At 39.4% G+C, this 17,687-nt stretch overlaps 1 protein-coding gene and 1 pseudogene across 3 annotated transcripts in view; both read right to left on the reverse strand.

Moving 5' to 3' along the window:
• Nucleotides 1-769: 769 nt before the first annotated feature.
• Nucleotides 770-12,159, reverse strand: LOC146385687 (hydroperoxide isomerase ALOXE3-like; annotated as a pseudogene). Its single transcript, XR_014800524.1, has 13 exons — nucleotides 11,272-12,159; nucleotides 10,853-11,057; nucleotides 10,636-10,717; nucleotides 10,205-10,376; nucleotides 9,904-10,070; nucleotides 9,394-9,535; nucleotides 8,565-8,768; nucleotides 8,090-8,176; nucleotides 7,817-7,984; nucleotides 4,352-4,475; nucleotides 4,017-4,117; nucleotides 3,355-3,525; nucleotides 770-3,196 (listed from the first exon to the last, which is right to left on the reverse strand). The product of XR_014800524.1 is annotated as a hydroperoxide isomerase ALOXE3-like (transcript).
• Nucleotides 12,160-12,266: 107 nt separating this feature from the next.
• Nucleotides 12,267-17,687, reverse strand: part of tbck (TBC1 domain containing kinase) — a 51,734-nt gene continuing 46,313 nt past the window's right edge. For both annotated transcript variants that reach the window (XM_084931524.1, XM_084931523.1), the window contains exons 25-26: nucleotides 16,322-16,481; nucleotides 12,267-12,866 (exon numbers count right to left, since the gene is read on the reverse strand). In XM_084931524.1, coding sequence (XP_084787650.1) covers nucleotides 12,756-12,866; nucleotides 16,322-16,481 — 271 coding nt within the window. In that variant the 3' untranslated portion in view covers nucleotides 12,267-12,755. The remainder of the gene's footprint in view (nucleotides 12,867-16,321; nucleotides 16,482-17,687) is intronic.

The following is a 17,687-nucleotide window of genomic DNA, read 5'->3' on the forward strand; positions in this document are numbered from 1 at the left end:
AACAAACTAAAAACTACTTCCAAAAACATTCAGCTTTGATATTAATGAGTTTTTTGGGTTCATTGAGAACATGGTTGTTGTTCAATAATAAAATTATTCCTCAAAAATACAACTTGCCTAATAATTCTGCACTCCCTGTATGATACACCTATATATGCACTGTCAAAGACACTTGTCTTTGAGTGAAGATTTAAGGTGATAAGACATATAAATAACTGCAACTTGAATCTGTACTGAGGCTCAGTATTTGACACAGAGTTCATGTTCACTGCTGTAATAGCTAATAATGATTAATATAATAACTATAATATTGGCCATATTATATTTACATTACCAAAGTGATATGACTTTAGTCTCATGAACAACATCAGCTAATTGTTATTTACTAACTAATCTTAAATGACTGTTCAGTACAGAAATGAAGCCCAAAAATCATGTTTTACTGTCCTGTGGTCTCAGCCTCAGATGCTTATCAAATCACACAAAGCTCTTGTAGAAACAAACATACAAATGAACAAAATATGTTCTCCTTCATTTCTGTCAAACCAAGTTGTATGACACGTTTCCAGCGGTTAGTATCATGGTTGCTAGGCAACCTGGGAAGCGCAACGGAGACTAGACCCCATACAGACAAACTTGCCGTTTATTTTGCAAATCGAGCTCAACACTGCCCCTAGCGTCCTGGAGCACTTCCGTTGTGTTTTGGAGTTTGCAAGTGTTTTGGAGTTTGCAAGTGTTTTGTCTCTAGGGGCCACCGTAGTGTCATGGCTGCAGCGGCAGTTGTGTGGGGTTGAAGGGAAAAGGACCCAAAAGCAGGCACTGACGTAGATGCGATGAGTGAGCTTTATTTATATGATGTGATAATACAGACAGAAACAGAGGTGGCGAGGATAGAAACTAAGATAAATCTAAACTAGGAAAACTACACAAACTTGAAACCATGACTCGCAGAATGATATGCAGGATGACACACAGGATGACACACGGAGGTAAAACAGAGTGGAACATGGGAAGATGCACAGAGGTAATACAGAGTGACTCAGGGAGTCAAACACAAAACACTGTCACTCCCAGGACCTTGACAGAAACCCGGGTGGGCGGTGGGGGGCCCAGGACTTAAAACAAAATCAGAGCTCACAAAAACAGTTCAAACACAGTTCAGGGGGTCGGCCTGGGGGTCGATGGCTCAATAGCTCATAACAGAGCAGGTCTGGAGGCCAGCCGTGTGGAAGGCAGCGACGGTGAAGGCCATTACCTGTATAAATACTTTTTTTTTTAAAAATTCAGCAATTTAGCCTGGTGGTGTTGTAACATTTTGGGCCCAACTTAGTACCAACTGAGCCTTGTAGCCACAAGTTACTTGAATATTGTTTCTGGCTATGTCGTTTCCTTTACAACTGCAGTGCACCCATCTTTTGATGGCTGCCTTCAGCAGATACAACAAAGAGTTTTAATATGACAATGACTTCACAGTATGAAAATGGTCACAATTATCAGATTCAGCTGTGATGAATAGTGAAAGATTGAGAACCCAAATGTAGGACAGGGTAGATGAAGGTTGAACTTAAAGTTGAGCATTTTTTCCAGGAAAAGAGCCGACGGTCCAGACACTGGTTGCCAAAATAAAACAGGAAGGAGAAAATCACTGGTGGAGACTTGACCCATAAATCTAGGAAAAAATATAATATACAAGACTAAGGACTGAGAACAGAACTAACGCACTAAGTTAGCACTAAGGGAACATGAATATAAAGCCAAGAAAAAACAAGAATTAGAGATTTACTTGATATTTACTAAAAAAAAAAGTCCAAACAACTCAACATCGCTGAATAACATGACAAGAACCATAACTATTGTCACCAGTGAATGTGGGAGTGAATGTGAGTGTGAATGGTTGTCTGTCTCCCTGCGACAGACTGGCAACCCATGCAGGGTGTACCCTGCCTCTCGCCCTTTGACAGCTGGGATAGGCTCCAGCACCCCCCGCAACCCTAAAAAAAAGGATAAGCGGAAGCGAATGGGTGGATGGTGTTAAATGATGCTCTGTATAATGCAAAGTCATATTATAGTAATGAGAGCTGACAAGATACCATACAACCCCCCCCCCAAAAAAAACAAAAAACTAGAAAATAATTTCTACAACGGAAACCAGAAGTGTAGGATGGCCAACATTAAACAACAGCCACTGTAGAGCGGGAAAAGATTAACATAGGATTTACAGGATGTGAGAAATGAGTAAGAAAAAACGTGTCTGTAATGCTATGAATTCCATCTGTGGTCATACACACACACTGTCACATATACCCGAAGGAAATCCAAATACAGTGAGAGGTCTTCACAGAAACAGAGCTTAGCTCCAAAAAATAAACTAAGGGCCAGAGGGCAGAGCACAATCTAATGATGGCTGAGTATTTACTTTAGCCTTAAGAAGCCAGCTTGATAACCAGATGAAGAACAGGTGAGTTAATTAGTGGAGCTTTGGCAGGTGAGCATTTTACAGGGAGACAGACAAACACAGATTGATCAACTCTGAGGTAAACAGAAGATGCCCTCAAACATACACATGCATTTAAGACAGAAGAGAGACATATTTCTTAAATTAAATAAATGTCTGTATGGGGGAAATGCAGTGGTTCTCTCAATTTTTTTAAGCTAAAAAAAATGAAAATAAAAACAATAAAATTTGGTAAATGTTTTCAATGTTTTCAGACTTCTTTAAGACAGACTTTAACAAAAATCAATCACTAAAAAAAGTCATGATTTGTTCACAATAATATCAGTTTTCTTTGACATGTTTTTGAAAGGATGGGACAGTTTATTGAAAATCAGAAGATGTTTTAAGTTTCTAATCTACAACACATCACAGCAGATGGATAAAATCCACAAATCAGCATACAATAATTAGAAGCGTTAAGTTCTATTTCTGCTATTTCATCAGTAAAAGTCAGAACTTTCTTTGGCTGCTTTTATTTGAAGAGGGAACTGAATTTTATCTCACAGCTGAGTCTTCTAATATTCAAATGGCCACACTGTTTTCTACCTCTGCTGGATCCATGTAGGTGTATGGCACTTCTAAATGCTTGTTCCTGGCTTTAATGACTAAACTCAAATCTTCAAGCTCCATCTGAAAATCCTTTAATATCTTGCGGGGAATCTCCTCAGTGAAATGGTCCTCTGGGTACTGGCCAAGGGGAACCTGATGAGAACAATGATACATTCAGTTTTTCTTCAACAGCATTCAAATTATTTATGAAATTAGCCCCTAAAAATTATTGCATACATATGTATTTTTTTTCACAAAACTTGAATTTAAACATAATTTCTGTCATTCTTAATGAAATCTTTGCTCCTTACAAAGTCACTGGACTGCTTGCTGAGGAGCCACATGGTGGCCATGCCCTGAACTGTTACATTGACGTCAGGGAAAGTCGCCAACATCGTGGCCTCGCTTGTCGTCCCCTTTGTGGTCGGTGGTGGGAGTTGCAGGGAGATGGGAGTGTTGGGCATCCAGCCACCATAGTCATACTGCATTTAATCAAGAAGTAAAGGATAACTGATTAATAAGAGCAATAATCATGGTGTTTCACCTATCAGAAGATCATGGCTTCATAATGCAGGCCTTTCAACAGTTGAAAACACATTTGATGCATCATGAAATGAAAAACTAACACAGTAGACCCAGGACTGTTTAGCAGCTAGAATCATATATCAGACAAGAATGGGACACTCCTCTCTCAGATCTCCTCAGTTCCCAGATGTTTTTGGACTGTTGGTAAAAGAAGAGGGGATGCTACAGTGTGTCAGAGTTGTACACAAAGCCCTGTCCTAGCTTTTTAAAATGTATTTTTCTGCCATCAAATACAAAATGAGACATTATTTTTCTTGTAAGGTTACATTTTCTCAGTTTAAACATTTCATATGTTTACTATGTTCTATTGTAAATACATCTACAAATCAATGAATGATTCTGTTTTTATTTACATTTTAAATAATTAGGTTGAATTAGGTTTATATACCTGTCCACTGTTCACAGCTGCATGCTGGGCTGAGCAGGTGAAGATCACCATGGTGACAAACTTGACCAACGCAGTCACACAGGTAAATCTCTGAGGAATTCCTGTTAAACACAGAAAAATAACTGTGTCACTTAAATATATTTAGGCGAACAAACAAAAGTTACTTATTTTTGCAGTATAATCATAAATGGATAAATCACCATTATCATCATCATCGTAAATATTGAAATATTGTTTAAAGTGCCCCTGGACACATCATCAGTGATGTAACATCTCAGTACTAAGGATCAATCAACTTTATCATAATAAGAACTGAACATTTCTTTGAAGCCAACCTGTTTCTGCTTGAGAAAAGAAACCATGTTCAAAAATGTCCAAAATCCACTTCTGAAGTTCAGAGTCCTCCTGGACCTCACGGTCACTCTTGTAGTAGTAGCCGAGCATTCCCTGCACAAACCTTTGAGAAATGGGAATACACTGAGTAAAATATATTTTCATTATAGATTTGTATAAAAACTGACCCTAGCAACCAGATTTTTTTTTAAATTGTGCTTTTTTTCTTTGCCCAACCTCTTTGCTTAACCCCCCCCAATATAACAAAACGGTCAAATTAAAAGATTTATCTCTTATTTTCCTGTAAACGATATTTTTCATAATGGAATATTGGATTGAAGAAACTGAATTGAGGTGCATCAATCATATCACTGATATTTATGGCCTTTTTCTGTTGAGTACAGAAAATAACATTCCAGTGATTTTATTGGAAGTGACACATTTGAAGTGATTTTAATGAGTATGAAACCGATCAACTAGTCATTATAATGATATATGAAATAAATTACTTCACCAAAGAAGAACAAAAAGCTGACAGATGTAGAAATCTGATATATATATATATATATATATATATATATATATCAGATTATATATATATATATATATGTAGAAATCTGATATATATATATATATATATATATATATATATATATATATATATATATATATATAGATATAGATATATATATATATAGATGTACATACACACACACAGCAGACATGAGCGAGACAGATAAATATGAAAGCATGCCGGCTTGGACGTCGCCCGGATCAACAAGGTCCGCGTCAGGTGTTGAGGAACCAGGGCACCCTGACGAGAAGTGGGCTACTGGAACAAGAAGGCATCGGTGGGCAAGAGACGAAAACAGGGCGTTGTTGGAATGCTACTACGCAAGTAACTCAGTAGCTCAGTGTTCCAACATTCGAAAGCTCTGCTGCTCTCACAGCTAGAGATTGACGAGGTACAACATAAATGCTACGGCAAGGGGGAGCCAGGACGCCAGGTCAGGGGGGAGATATCATCACCCCCACCCGAGATTGGGTACAAAGCCCCAAGTGCGATAGGAGAAGGATCGTTGAGTGCGAGAGGAACTGACCTGAAAGATAGGATGATGGCCAAGCTTGAAACCTGGATCCCCCGTAGCCAGTTACCAAGATTACGTGAAGTACCCTCAGAAGGTCTGCTCGATGATGTTAATGCAGCACTACGGATGATACCTACAGCCACGCTTACCGAGACTAACAAGCTGATCTACAATACGGAAGCAGTGATCAGTGAGATGCTTGGCTACAAGTTCAACAGCCACAAGGGGCAGTACCCTCCATGGAGAAGGAGGCTAGAGGGCAAGATCAAAGTAGCACGGAGGGAGGTTAGCCAACTAACGGAATTGCAGAAAGGTGCGACAAAGAAGGTGCATAAAAAATACAGCAAGCTGTCCATACCTGAGGCCTTGGAAACTGCCAAGCAAAGACTCACAGCCTTGGCTAGCCGCTTGAGGAGGTACACCAGAGAGATAGAAGGCAGGAGAATAAACCAGCTGTTCTCCACAGATGTACTCTCAGTGGCAGGGGAACAATAAGAGAACAGCACCACCAAGGCTGGAGACGGAGCAATACTGGAAGAGCATATGGGAGAAGGACGCAACCCATAACGGCAATGCTCAGTGGCTAGTGGATCTGAGGGCAGACCATAGCAACCTCCCTGAACAGGGTCCAGTAACCATCACGGTGGCAGACATCCAAGCAAGGGTCTCTAGTATGTAGAGTTGGACAGCACCAGGCCCTGACATGGTCCACGCCTACTGGCTGAAGAAGCTGACAGCACTAGGAAAGCTGCAACCACCAAGTACCTGCAGAGGGTCAGGCAAGTCCTGAGGAGTCAGCTGAACGGTAAGAACAAGATCCGGGCTATCAACACCTACGCCCTGCCCGTGATCAGGTACCCAGCTGGTATAATAAGTTGGCCAAAGGAGGAGATAGAAGCCACTGACATAAAGACAAGAAAGCTCCTTACCATGCATGGAGGGTTTCACCCCAAGTCCAGCACCCTGAGGCTGTACGCTAAGCGGAAGGAAGGGGGCCGGGGACTGGTGAGTGTCAGCACCACAGTCCAGGATGAGACAACGAACATCCAAGAATACATTGGGAAGATGGCCCCAACTGACCGAGTGCTCAGTGAATACCTCAGGCAGCAGAAACCCAAGAAAGAGGAGGGAGACGAGGAACCATCATGGAAGGACAGGCCCCTGCACGGTATGTACCACCGGCAGATAGAGGAGGTGGCTGATATCCAGAAATCCTACCAGTGGCTGGACAAAGCTGGACTGAAAGACAGCACAGAGGCACTAATCATGGCAGCACAAGAACAAGCTCTGAGTACAAGATCCATAGAGGCTTGGGTCTTGGGTCTATCACACCAGGCAAGACCCCAGGTGCAGGCTGTGTAAAGATGCCCCTGAGACAATCCAGCACATAACAGCAGGGTGCAAGATGATAGCAGGCAGGGCATACATGGAACGCCATAACCAAGTGGCCGGCATAGTGTACAGGAACATCTGTGCCGAGTATAACCTGGAAGTTCCGAGGTCAAAATGGGAGATGCCCCCAAGGGTGGTGGAGAATGACCAAGCTAAGATCCTGTGGGACTTCCAGATACAGACGGACAAAATGGTGGTGGACAAACAGAAGAAGACGGCGATCAGTGATCGATGTAGCGGTTCCGAATGACAGCAACATCAGGAAGAAGGAACACAAGAAGCTGGAGAAATACCAAGGGCTCAGAGAAGAGCTCGAGAAGATGTGGAGGGTGAAGGTAACAGTGGTCCCCGTGGTAATCGGAGCACTAGGTGCGGTGACTCCCAAGCTAGGCGAGTGGCTCCAGCAGATCCCGGGAACAACATCGGAGATCTCTGTCCAGAAGAGTGCAGTCCTGGGAACAGCTAAGATACTGCGCAGGACCTTCAAGCTCCCGGGCCTCTGGTAGAGGACCCGAGCTTGAAGGAGGGGCGTGCTGGGTGTTTTTTTTTTTTTATACACCAATATAAGTCTATTGACATATATATATGACTAAAACTAAACCAAAAAATAGGCATGCAAAACATTTTGGTGAACTCACATAGAATAAACATGAAAGAAAAAAATCTATTTAGGCTTAGTATTTTTCTGTTATTGATCTGATTTGATGAATACAATAGTTTGAGAAGGCACTGGTGCATTTTGGTGCATTGATGCTGGGATGCTTACATTACTGTGATTCAGCTGCTTTCAATACTGAAATAAAAATCTAAAACTAGTTCTTCAACAAAATAAACTGAACAAAAAGAAGTTACACCAAACTGAAAAATAATATGTAAAATTTTGACCCAGTATCATAGGTAAAGTAACAGATGCATTTGCATTATTTACAAACTTTGAATTGCAGCAGCTTGATGGAAAAAAAAAAGAAAAATATATTAATGATAGCTGTGGATGATATCCCAAACCTTTAGTCCATCATCCCTGTAGAAGAAGTTTGGCACATCCTCTAGGCCACGTTCAGCAATGTCATCTGGCATACAGAGGGAGCTGTAGGTTAATGAGGACACTGACCTCCGCAGGATCGTAAACATGCCCTCTCCACCTGACCCTGCAAACTACACAATAAGCAGCTCCTGGTTAGAGACAAATGTTAAACATGAAATAAAAAAACAAAACATTCTCTAAGTAAAGGTCTAGTGAATGTGCTGTTCTTTGCGTACCTGAGTGAAAGCGCCAGTGTCAGAAATGAGAAGGCGTCGAGCTAAGAAGTTGATCTGCAGAGTGTAGCGTGTGTGAGGTTTGAGGAGCTGAGGGAAAGAGGGAACTCTGTTAGTGACATGATTGGGGCAACACTTTAGTATTTATTATGCTGAGGTACGCTGTTGCACAATCAGTAGTCCTCTGTGGACACATTGATAAGAGACTCATATGCTTTCAACATTATTTAAATTCAATCACACACATAATCATACAAATTACGACATGTAGTGAAATACTTATTGCTGTGCAATGCCCAACCATTAAACTACAATAAAGAAATTTACAAAATTTACAGATTTTAAATTTTAAAATTTACAGTTAAAAAAAAAGAATATTTAAATAACAATTTAAGAAAGAAATTATAGGAAGAGTTCAAGTAAACAGTGCGCGCGGTGACATGATTTATGAGAGAAAGTTTCAGCAAACGTCAGTTACCTTGTACAGAGGATGCACCATGGGCACATTGCGCAGCAGTGACACTGCAAAAACCTCGGCCAGCAAATGTGTGCGCAGCAGGTGAGCATTGAGCTGATGGTGATTGAAATCTGCACTTCTCACAAAAGTCTTGGCGATCAACCAGTCGTACTCAGAATCAGTAGGAAGAAAGATTGGATTGTCATCTGATGGAGTCTGCTTCAGCTACAGAAGGACAGGGCAGAGTAGGCCATATTAGCGTATTTTGAGTTGTATTATCTCTGTCTGCTACGTAAATGCGACACCTACTGCTTGGCTGTTGTGACTTTTGGGGTTTATAAATTAAACCTATTTGATATATTCATATGTCAGACTCTGGTCTCAGCAATGTGGGTTAAACTTTTCCACAAGGTTATGGCTCAGGAAGGGGAAAAAATTAGGTTGCACAGTAACCTACACAGTAGTGTAATCATCAATTAATAATCAATTATGTAATTATTTGAATTACAAAAGTTAAGGTTGAAAGAACAAAAACATCAAATGAACGTGTGTTTTTAATTCTCCCTGCACTCATGCTACAATTTCCCTCCCTGTGTGGGAGGAGTAAAATGGTGGAGCGGTACAGCGACACAGCTTTTGAGGAGTGGCGATATGGATCAGGGGCGTAATTTCCAGGGGGGTTATGATCCCGCCAGTAATCAGACCCAACAAATACAACCCCTCCAGTAATATTATGAATTATCTTGCATAAATAGGCTGTTGATTTTCTTTATTCATTTCAGGTATTACCAGCAAAATAGTTGCATGTCTATCCAGGACAGAAACAACCGTGTTAATTATTATGAATTACCTGAATAGCAATCGGCATTAGCTTATCATCAGGAGCTTTGTGGAGCAGGACGAGAGGAGCCATCAAATACTGCTTCTTCCCATTGATGGTGTTTGTTTTCACCCCTTCTAGATGCTTGTAGTCACAGGAATATGTTCCCTTTCTGTTTGAAAGTTCAGGTTATTGCATCAGTGTGGATATAACATTTAGTCAGTGACTGTACAAGTACAATTATTTGACAAAACATCAAGTCAATCTAAGTCGGGTGGTTTTATTGTCATTTCAGCCACGTGCAGTGGTAGAGTACACAGTAACACGAGATAACGTTCTATCAAGACCACGGTGCTACATAAAACATATAACAGACAACCAACACTGGACTACATAAAGTACAAGTTTGCAAAAATTGCCAAAAAAAACCCCAAAACAAAACAAAGAAAGAGCAGGCACAAGACAGTGCAGTAAAAAGTGCAACAATGACAGTGGGTCGTGGAAAAACGTGCATTTATTATAAAGAATTCAGATGATCACCTTCATTTCATCTCTCAGGCTGCACTGGCCACGGGGAAAGACCATGTCATCAGTGACAGGGAAGTTACTGGGCAGGGTTGTACAACACTGGATCAAAATGGGGTTGACACCATTTAGAAACTGGTAGCCAAAGAAAGCATCCTCTTTCCAGTGTTCCTGAACATATTCTGTGAAAAAGAAACATTTACCTTCACGATTTACAGTTCATCATTCAGTAAAATCTACCTGGTATAGTGGTATAGGGAAAATTTTAGGGTAAGAGTTAATTACACATTACTGTGCTATGATGTTAGTACAGTACCTGATATTTCAGTCTTTTTGCAGCAAAACACTCGATTGATGCTGTCAATATTATCCCACTTCTTCTTACAATTATCCAAGGAGAACTGAAGGAGAACTGAACCTCATACGGGAGTGAAAATGGGCTTTCTGCCTTCATGGAGTGAGGTATTTTCTCTGCATATGCATCCCAGCTGATGAAACAAAGAAACAGCAAAGTGATGAGGAAGTTAATTACAGTATGACATGATATACTTTTTATCTGCAACATATGCAATAGTTTAATTTCTTTTCATTAATGCCAGCAGACAAAGAATATGCTGCAATGCTTAATTTAATGCTTAAATATATTTAAGCTTTAGGTTTAGTATTAGGATATTCAGCTATAACTGGACAGCATTTGCGTTCCAGTTTCAGGAGCTGTAAAGCTCTGTATAAGCTCTGAATTCTCACCGATAGTCTTCCTCTCGCTGCTGAATCTCCTGCTGCCGACTGTACCTGCCAAGATGATGGTTGTGTTCAAAGACTCTCAGAGCTAAATAAGAAAAAATGGTTTCAAGTTGTTCTTGTAAATATGGTATATTGGGAAATTGCTTCAGCCTCATTACAAACTTTGTTTTACATCTTCAATGGTTTGAACAAGATTTAAGATGAGCACAGTTTCCCAAACCTTTTCCATCTTTGAAGCGGTGCACCTTGCTATCGGTGATCCAGCGGTAGATGGGAAAGCTGTAGATGTCTCCTTCAGGGGATTTCACTTCCACCTTGGCACAAAACCAAGCGTCCTCTGGGAACAGTGGGACAGACTGTTTGTCTAACTCTATCAGCACAAGATTTCCAAGGCAAGTGGAGCAGGACACCTTAAACTTTGATACCTAAAGAAATGACACAGCAATTTGTGCTGAGCTTCAACACTCCAGCATACAATTCCTCTTATAATTTACTGTGGTCCATGAAGTGAACTGTTTGCTTTGACCATCTTCATGGTAATAGATTCCCCTTATTTCCACAAAAATGATTTCATTTGTGTATCATCTCATATAGAAAACCTGAAAAACATAATCATGAAGATGCATATTTCAGACTTACGGCTCCTCTGACAAAGGATGAAGCCCCTTTCAAGCCCATGAGCCACGTGCGATCACTCTCCCCATCTGTGCCCACCAGCTTAATGAAGACATTGTTAAGAGTAGTGGAATTAAGGCAATTTCCAGTGAATACGGTCACTTTATACCGCACCATTTTCCCTCTTGAATGTGGTCAAATCCTGGTAGGGGGAGAATTCTAATTATTCTTAGCACTGATTTGGAAATGTAAACATTTAAAATTATTGCATTACAGTGAAAAGGACAATGTAAGCAATTATTTTAACTCATTATGCTAAATGACCCATAATTTCTGACTGAAATCCTGTGAAAACATCTCTTACCTTGAGATGAAGAATTTAGGTTAGAGAAACTAGTCTGTCAGAAGTTGCCCCTAATATTTTTCTTTTTATTCACACAAATCAGTGGGAGTGTCCAGTCAGTTGCATCAATCATGTGTTGAGATGAAATTCTAGATAAAGTTGTGCAAATAATGATGTCTATCCTATTCAGGATAAATCAGATACTGATAACTGTTGTGTGTTTTTTGGCCAGTCACTTCGGTTTTTGTCCTCCAGTTTCCTGAAGGGCTTTTGGAAACACCTCACACCATGCTGATATCTGCCAAATGTTTTGCTAATTTGAAGCTATTTGGAAATACCTTTGTTGGTATTAAATACTATTTTCTGTCTGGGATACTTTGAGTTAGGTGCCTTTTTCAGTTTTAAATGGCTTAACAAACAAAAAACATTCTTCTGAAATTTATCAGGTACAAGAATTGCACTGAAAATGAGTGAAAAACCAGCCAATGGCCAAAGAAAAACTTTAAAATAACCTTCAGAAAGCACAGAGAACTATTGCTCATCACTTAAAAACATTAGAAGTCTTGCTGTTTGGTTGCAAAATACAAATAAGGGGTGGCTCAAGGCTTTTGCACAGCACGGGTCAAATGAACGTAGAAAAATGTGAAGAAAATTCATTAATAAGTAACTGCAAAACTGTTGTGTGTGTCTTTTTATTGTTTCTCACACAAACACAGTGATCACAGGCAGCTGAATTATTAGTGTAAACTACTACACTAAATACAGTAGCAGCTGCTCTAAAAAAGCACGTTTTGATAAAGGCTGGTTTAGGGCGCCAGCAGATTTATAAGCACATTTTTAAGCACATTTTTTCAATCTGTGTAATGCACTACTACATGGGATCATTACCTTGTTAGTCAGTTATTCTTGTTTAATAAGCCAGAACAATAACCACATAATGGCTCTGTGAGCATGATCATGAAACCAAAATGAATTTAAAAAAAAGCAGATCATTTCAATGCAGTTAGTCATTTTGCAACAATTAACAATTAGATTATATAAAAAAGTCCAAATGCAATGGTGATGCTTGTTCACAGATTTCCTTTTTTACTTCAGTGTCAGCTCAAAGTACTATTTACAATCTTTTCATTTTCCCTTTATTTTAAAGTCAAGCTAAGGGAGAGGCTCAGATCTGCGGGGAAGGGACCGTCAGGAGCCCGGTGGGCTTCAGCTTGTTGATCCCTCCGTCCAGGATACAAACACGTGGAAAACTCATCTTCACTAGATGTGCAGCAAACTGCAGAAAAAAAAGAGAAAGTTCTCATCAAAAACTGTGAATACTAAACACTTCAGATTTATTGGTTTTGTTAAACTTTTTCTGTCTGCTGTATTACTAATATTTAGGACTTAAGTAGTTCTAGTTTCTCTGTAGTTATAAAAGGCAAATCCACCACTGTAAAATACTCCAATGTAAAATTGGTTTACCAACCTCTCTGAGACAAGCTCAGCATAAATTTACACATCAAACTGCGGGATTACGCCTTAACATAAAAATGCACTAATTCAGTACATTTTTAAGTTTAAGAATTAAACAATTTTTATTTCTCTGTGACTTCTCATTGAACCTTTGTTGTGTCAGTTACATGGTGAAACCAAGGAGGGGAATATGATCGCAAAACCTCTTCCTCTGCTACTCATGCAATTATAAAAAAAAAAACCCTGATACCTGCTGAACTGGGGTTGACCTTATTCTAACCAAATTATTAACCACAGTAAAATGGTAAAGAAATTAAATTTTGATAATTTCATTTCATGACTTAGGTGATTCAAAGGCCTTATGGATTTCTTATGTCTAGGATTGACTGGAGTAGCGTGTCTCTGACATTAAATCCACAAATTCTTCAAAAACAGCTTCTTAAAACCTAATTAAAACTTTCAGGTGATCCTGTCACATGAATAATTGTCAAATTATATATATGATGATAATGACAAAAAAATCATTATGTTTGATACTTGGCTTGAAATGAAAGAACATGATTATCACCATGCAAAACACGACAGGGATAAAGCCACAGCCACATGACTGTATACTGATTATGTGGACCATTAAAAGGTTAAACGCAGCAAAGTTCTGATGCTTCCCTTTAATAAAGAAAATGCAGGATTGTCTTCTCAGTTAATAAGAACTATTTCTTTTTCACTTTCTAACATATGGAAGGGGGACATCTTTTCTAAATTGGGATTTTGCCTGAAGCACTATCCCTGCTGAGTTTATAAATGCCAGCTTGGCTAATTTATTCCAAGAAGAGCACGAAAGGAGAATGTACGATGATCAGTGTAGTTCTCTCTTGTGTTATGCTGGAGTGAGCAAATTTATTTTTGTTCACTGAAATATCAGATGGTGATTTATGTAAAATATAATCTGCTAATGTTCAAAATGTTCCAATGAACTATTTATTACACTGTACGCCAGACCAATAATCTCAGTGTGGCTTTATATAACAGATGGCTGAATTTTACAAGACAGAGGCCTGAATTTAAAGATTATTGCCTTCACAAAATATTTAACATCGACAAGACTAAGTATAAATTTTTAGTAGTCATGAAACAGAAGATTGATTGTTTTATCTTATTAAATATATGCTCACATAAATGCTCCTATGAATAAAAACAAGTTGTCAAAATGCTTGCATCAGTTCCAGAAAGCAGTTTTTAAAAAACTAAAAACTGGACCATAATGTTAGCGATGTAGTAGCTCATCTCACTCACAATCCATCACAATTCACAGGTTATTGTAATGTGTGAAGGACAGAAAGAAATTGATAAATGTTGTAATTGGTTACCTTTATTACACAAACTAATGAGAAATTAGATCCACTTAGAAGTCAAGGAGGGTCGCAAACAGTTAAGGACAAATTAATTTCATCCACCACTAAATTAAAGTTTAAGTTCAGGACTTTTTCTGACTCCTGGTGATAGACATTTTCATGGCCATGAAAACCATGAATATAGTTAGTTACTTTTTTTGTTTGTTTGTTTATTTGTTTGTTTTTGTTGCAAGGACAAGACCGTTACTAGTCTATCCCCATTATAACCTAACAGTTATACATAAGGATCTATACACTTTTACCTCAAAATTTCTTAAAAGAGTAGTTAGAAAACTGCTAACTGATCATCTGCAGAGGAACGATTTATTTGAAGGGTTTCAGTCGGGATCCAGAGCTCATCACAATATAGAAACAGCTTTAGTGAAAGTTACAAATGATCATCTTATAGTCTCTGACAGTGGACTCATCTCTGTGGTTTTTCTACTAGACCTCAGTGCAGCATTCGATACTGTTGACTATAACATTTTATTACAGCAATTAGAGCACGCTGTAGATATCAAAGGTACTGTGCTGCAGTGGTTTGCAGTGGTTTTGTTTATCCTTATCTGGGTCACGGAGGGCTGGAGCCTATCCCAGCTGGGTTAGGGTGAGACGTGGGGTGCACCTTGGACAGGTTCTGAGTCTGTCACAGGGCTAATACACAGGGACAGACCAACCATTTGCAGTCACATTTACACCTGCAGTGGTTTGCATATTTGTCACACTTACATGTTTCAGATCATCAAACAAATTGAAATATTATTGAAAATACTCTCTGGACTGACGAGACAAAAGTTAAACTTTTTGGATGTTTTTTTGGATGGACCAGTTCTGTTTACATTTTACCTGCTTCCCCTAGGCGGTACCATTAGAAGGCATAGCATACATTTTCACTGCTATGCAGATCATACCCAGTGTTATCTTTCTATAAAGCCAGAGACACACACACAGACATAAAGACCTGGATGACCTCTAATTTTCTGCTTTTAAATTGAGATAAAACAGACATGATTGTACTCAGCCCCCAAAATCTTAGATATATGGTGTTTAACCAAATACTTACTCAGGATGATATTACCTTGGCCTCCAATAACACTGTGAGGAATCCTAGAGGTGTTTTTGACCAAGATCAGACCCCATCTTATCTTAAAGAACTCATAATAACATATCATACCAATAGAGCTCTTCGTAGTATGAGAGGCAGAGCCTACAGCTTTCAGGCCCATCATCTGTGGAACCAGCTCCCAACTTGGATTCAGGAGTCAGATGTCCTCTCTGCTTTTAACATTAGGCGTAAGACTTTTCTTTTTGACAAAGCATATAGTTAGGGCTGGATCAGATGACCCTCCTTAGTTACACTGCAATAGACTTAGGCTGCTGGGGCTTCCCATGATGCACTCTTTCTCTCATCCCTTTTCACTTGCCATGTGTTATTCACCACTCTACATTTAATTATGAGTTATTATTTATCTCTGGCTCTCTTCCACAGCATGTCTTCTGTCTTGTCTCCCTCCCCTCACCTCAAACCAGTCACGGTAGATGGCCGCCCCTCCCTGAGCCTGGTTTTGCTGGAGGTTTCTTTCTGTTAAAAGGGAGTTTTTCCTTCCCACTGTCACCAAGGTGGTTGCTCACAGGGGTCATCTGATTATTGGGGTTTCTCTGTATTATTGTAGGCTCTTTACCTTATAATATTAAGTGCCTTGAGGTGACTGTTTGTTGTGATTTGGCACTGTACAAATAAAACTGAATTGAATAACCAGAAAAGTCAATAGTGATTTCAGCCCTTGAAACATTATGCTTCTGTGTTAATTCACATTTTCCTCATGTAAAAATACTGCACATACTGAGGTGCTGCACACATATACGTGGATGACTGCTTTCTCACCATAGCTGCACTCTTCATGTTGTGGCTGATGACCACAATGACACGCCCTCTATAGCTCTGGAGGCCTCCTGCAGCGGGACACTGCACCACCTCATTTTCCGGACCAAAAGTCGTGTTGAAGGGAATGTTGATGCTTCCAGAAATGTGGCCTCTGTTGAAGCTGGAGGCAGAGGAGTTAAGGAATAATGGTGAAGAAGCAAGGCCAAAAATGTGTTTGTGTGTAGTGTGTGTGCTTGTGTGTCATTTCATGGGAGTCGCTGTATTACTGAAAAACAGCAGATACACCAGTACATAACAATATTGCGTAAGTTCAGTGAGTGCTTGTTATAATTCTGATCAGGCTGACTTTTAGTACAAATCATATGTAAGACAAACTTTAATGCAGAGGTGTGGAAAAGCGAAGAGGATGTGAAGAATAGAAAGGGCGAAAAATGAGAGAAATAAAAAAAGAAACGTAATAATAAGGATATAAAAAGAAGAAGAAAAAACAGAGGAAAGGTCCCTCAGTGAGAGTCTTTGGCAAAGTGATATTGAACAACCCCAGATTGATATACTGAATAAAAACCAGAGAACGACCTTTTTCTGAGTGCATTAGCTTTGTTGCAATACTTTACTACGTTTACCAAATCAAACCATACCAGGACTGTCTAATGCTTAACACACTTCTCTTTGCAACTACAAAAACACACAAAAAGGGTTTGCCAAAGACCATAACAGAGGTGAAAAAGGTTTGCCAAATCCTGTAAAGTGGCCTAATCCCTTTTGACCATGTGAGCTGGGCTGTGGAGCCTATCAGTATGCTCCAGAGAAGAAATTTCGTCACAGAAACTGCCATTTCAAAATCTCTAATCTTGCCACTAATCCTTATTGATTAATGTCTCTTTAACCCCTTAGCCAATCAGCCATTCCACTGATGAGCTGAACCTTTGAGCCTCACTCTTTCTGGTGCTTTGAATTTTCTGTGTTTGAGGATTTCTGTGTCTATTGTACTGCATCCTGTAACAACAAAATGAATGCCTTTATGCAATTCTGTAATTATATTCAGAGCAAAAAAAAAAACAAAAAACAAAAAAAAATAGAAAAGAGGGTATTGATTGTGACAAGCTTCATTTTTAATCTACCGGGGATGTTTTATATAGACGACTGCGTGCATTTATGCACATCAAGGCCATGGATACGGCTGCTGTTCTGGGAAAAGGCTGCATCTCTAAAACATCAACTTTTCATGAAAGAAACAACCCAGGTTTCAGCTTTCTCTTTCATTTAGCCCAGTGAGTCTGTAAAATGATTATAGCTTAAGAAGGAAGAGAATTTTCACATGAAATGTGACATACAACATTAACCAGGGTAAACAATCTATTGTGCA

The sequence above is a fragment of the Perissodus microlepis genome, chromosome 6 (assembly GCF_051167445.1).
Source record: "Perissodus microlepis isolate ML-2025 ecotype Zambia chromosome 6, ASM5116744v1, whole genome shotgun sequence".
In the NCBI taxonomy this organism is placed as follows: Eukaryota; Metazoa; Chordata; class Actinopteri; order Cichliformes; family Cichlidae; genus Perissodus; species Perissodus microlepis.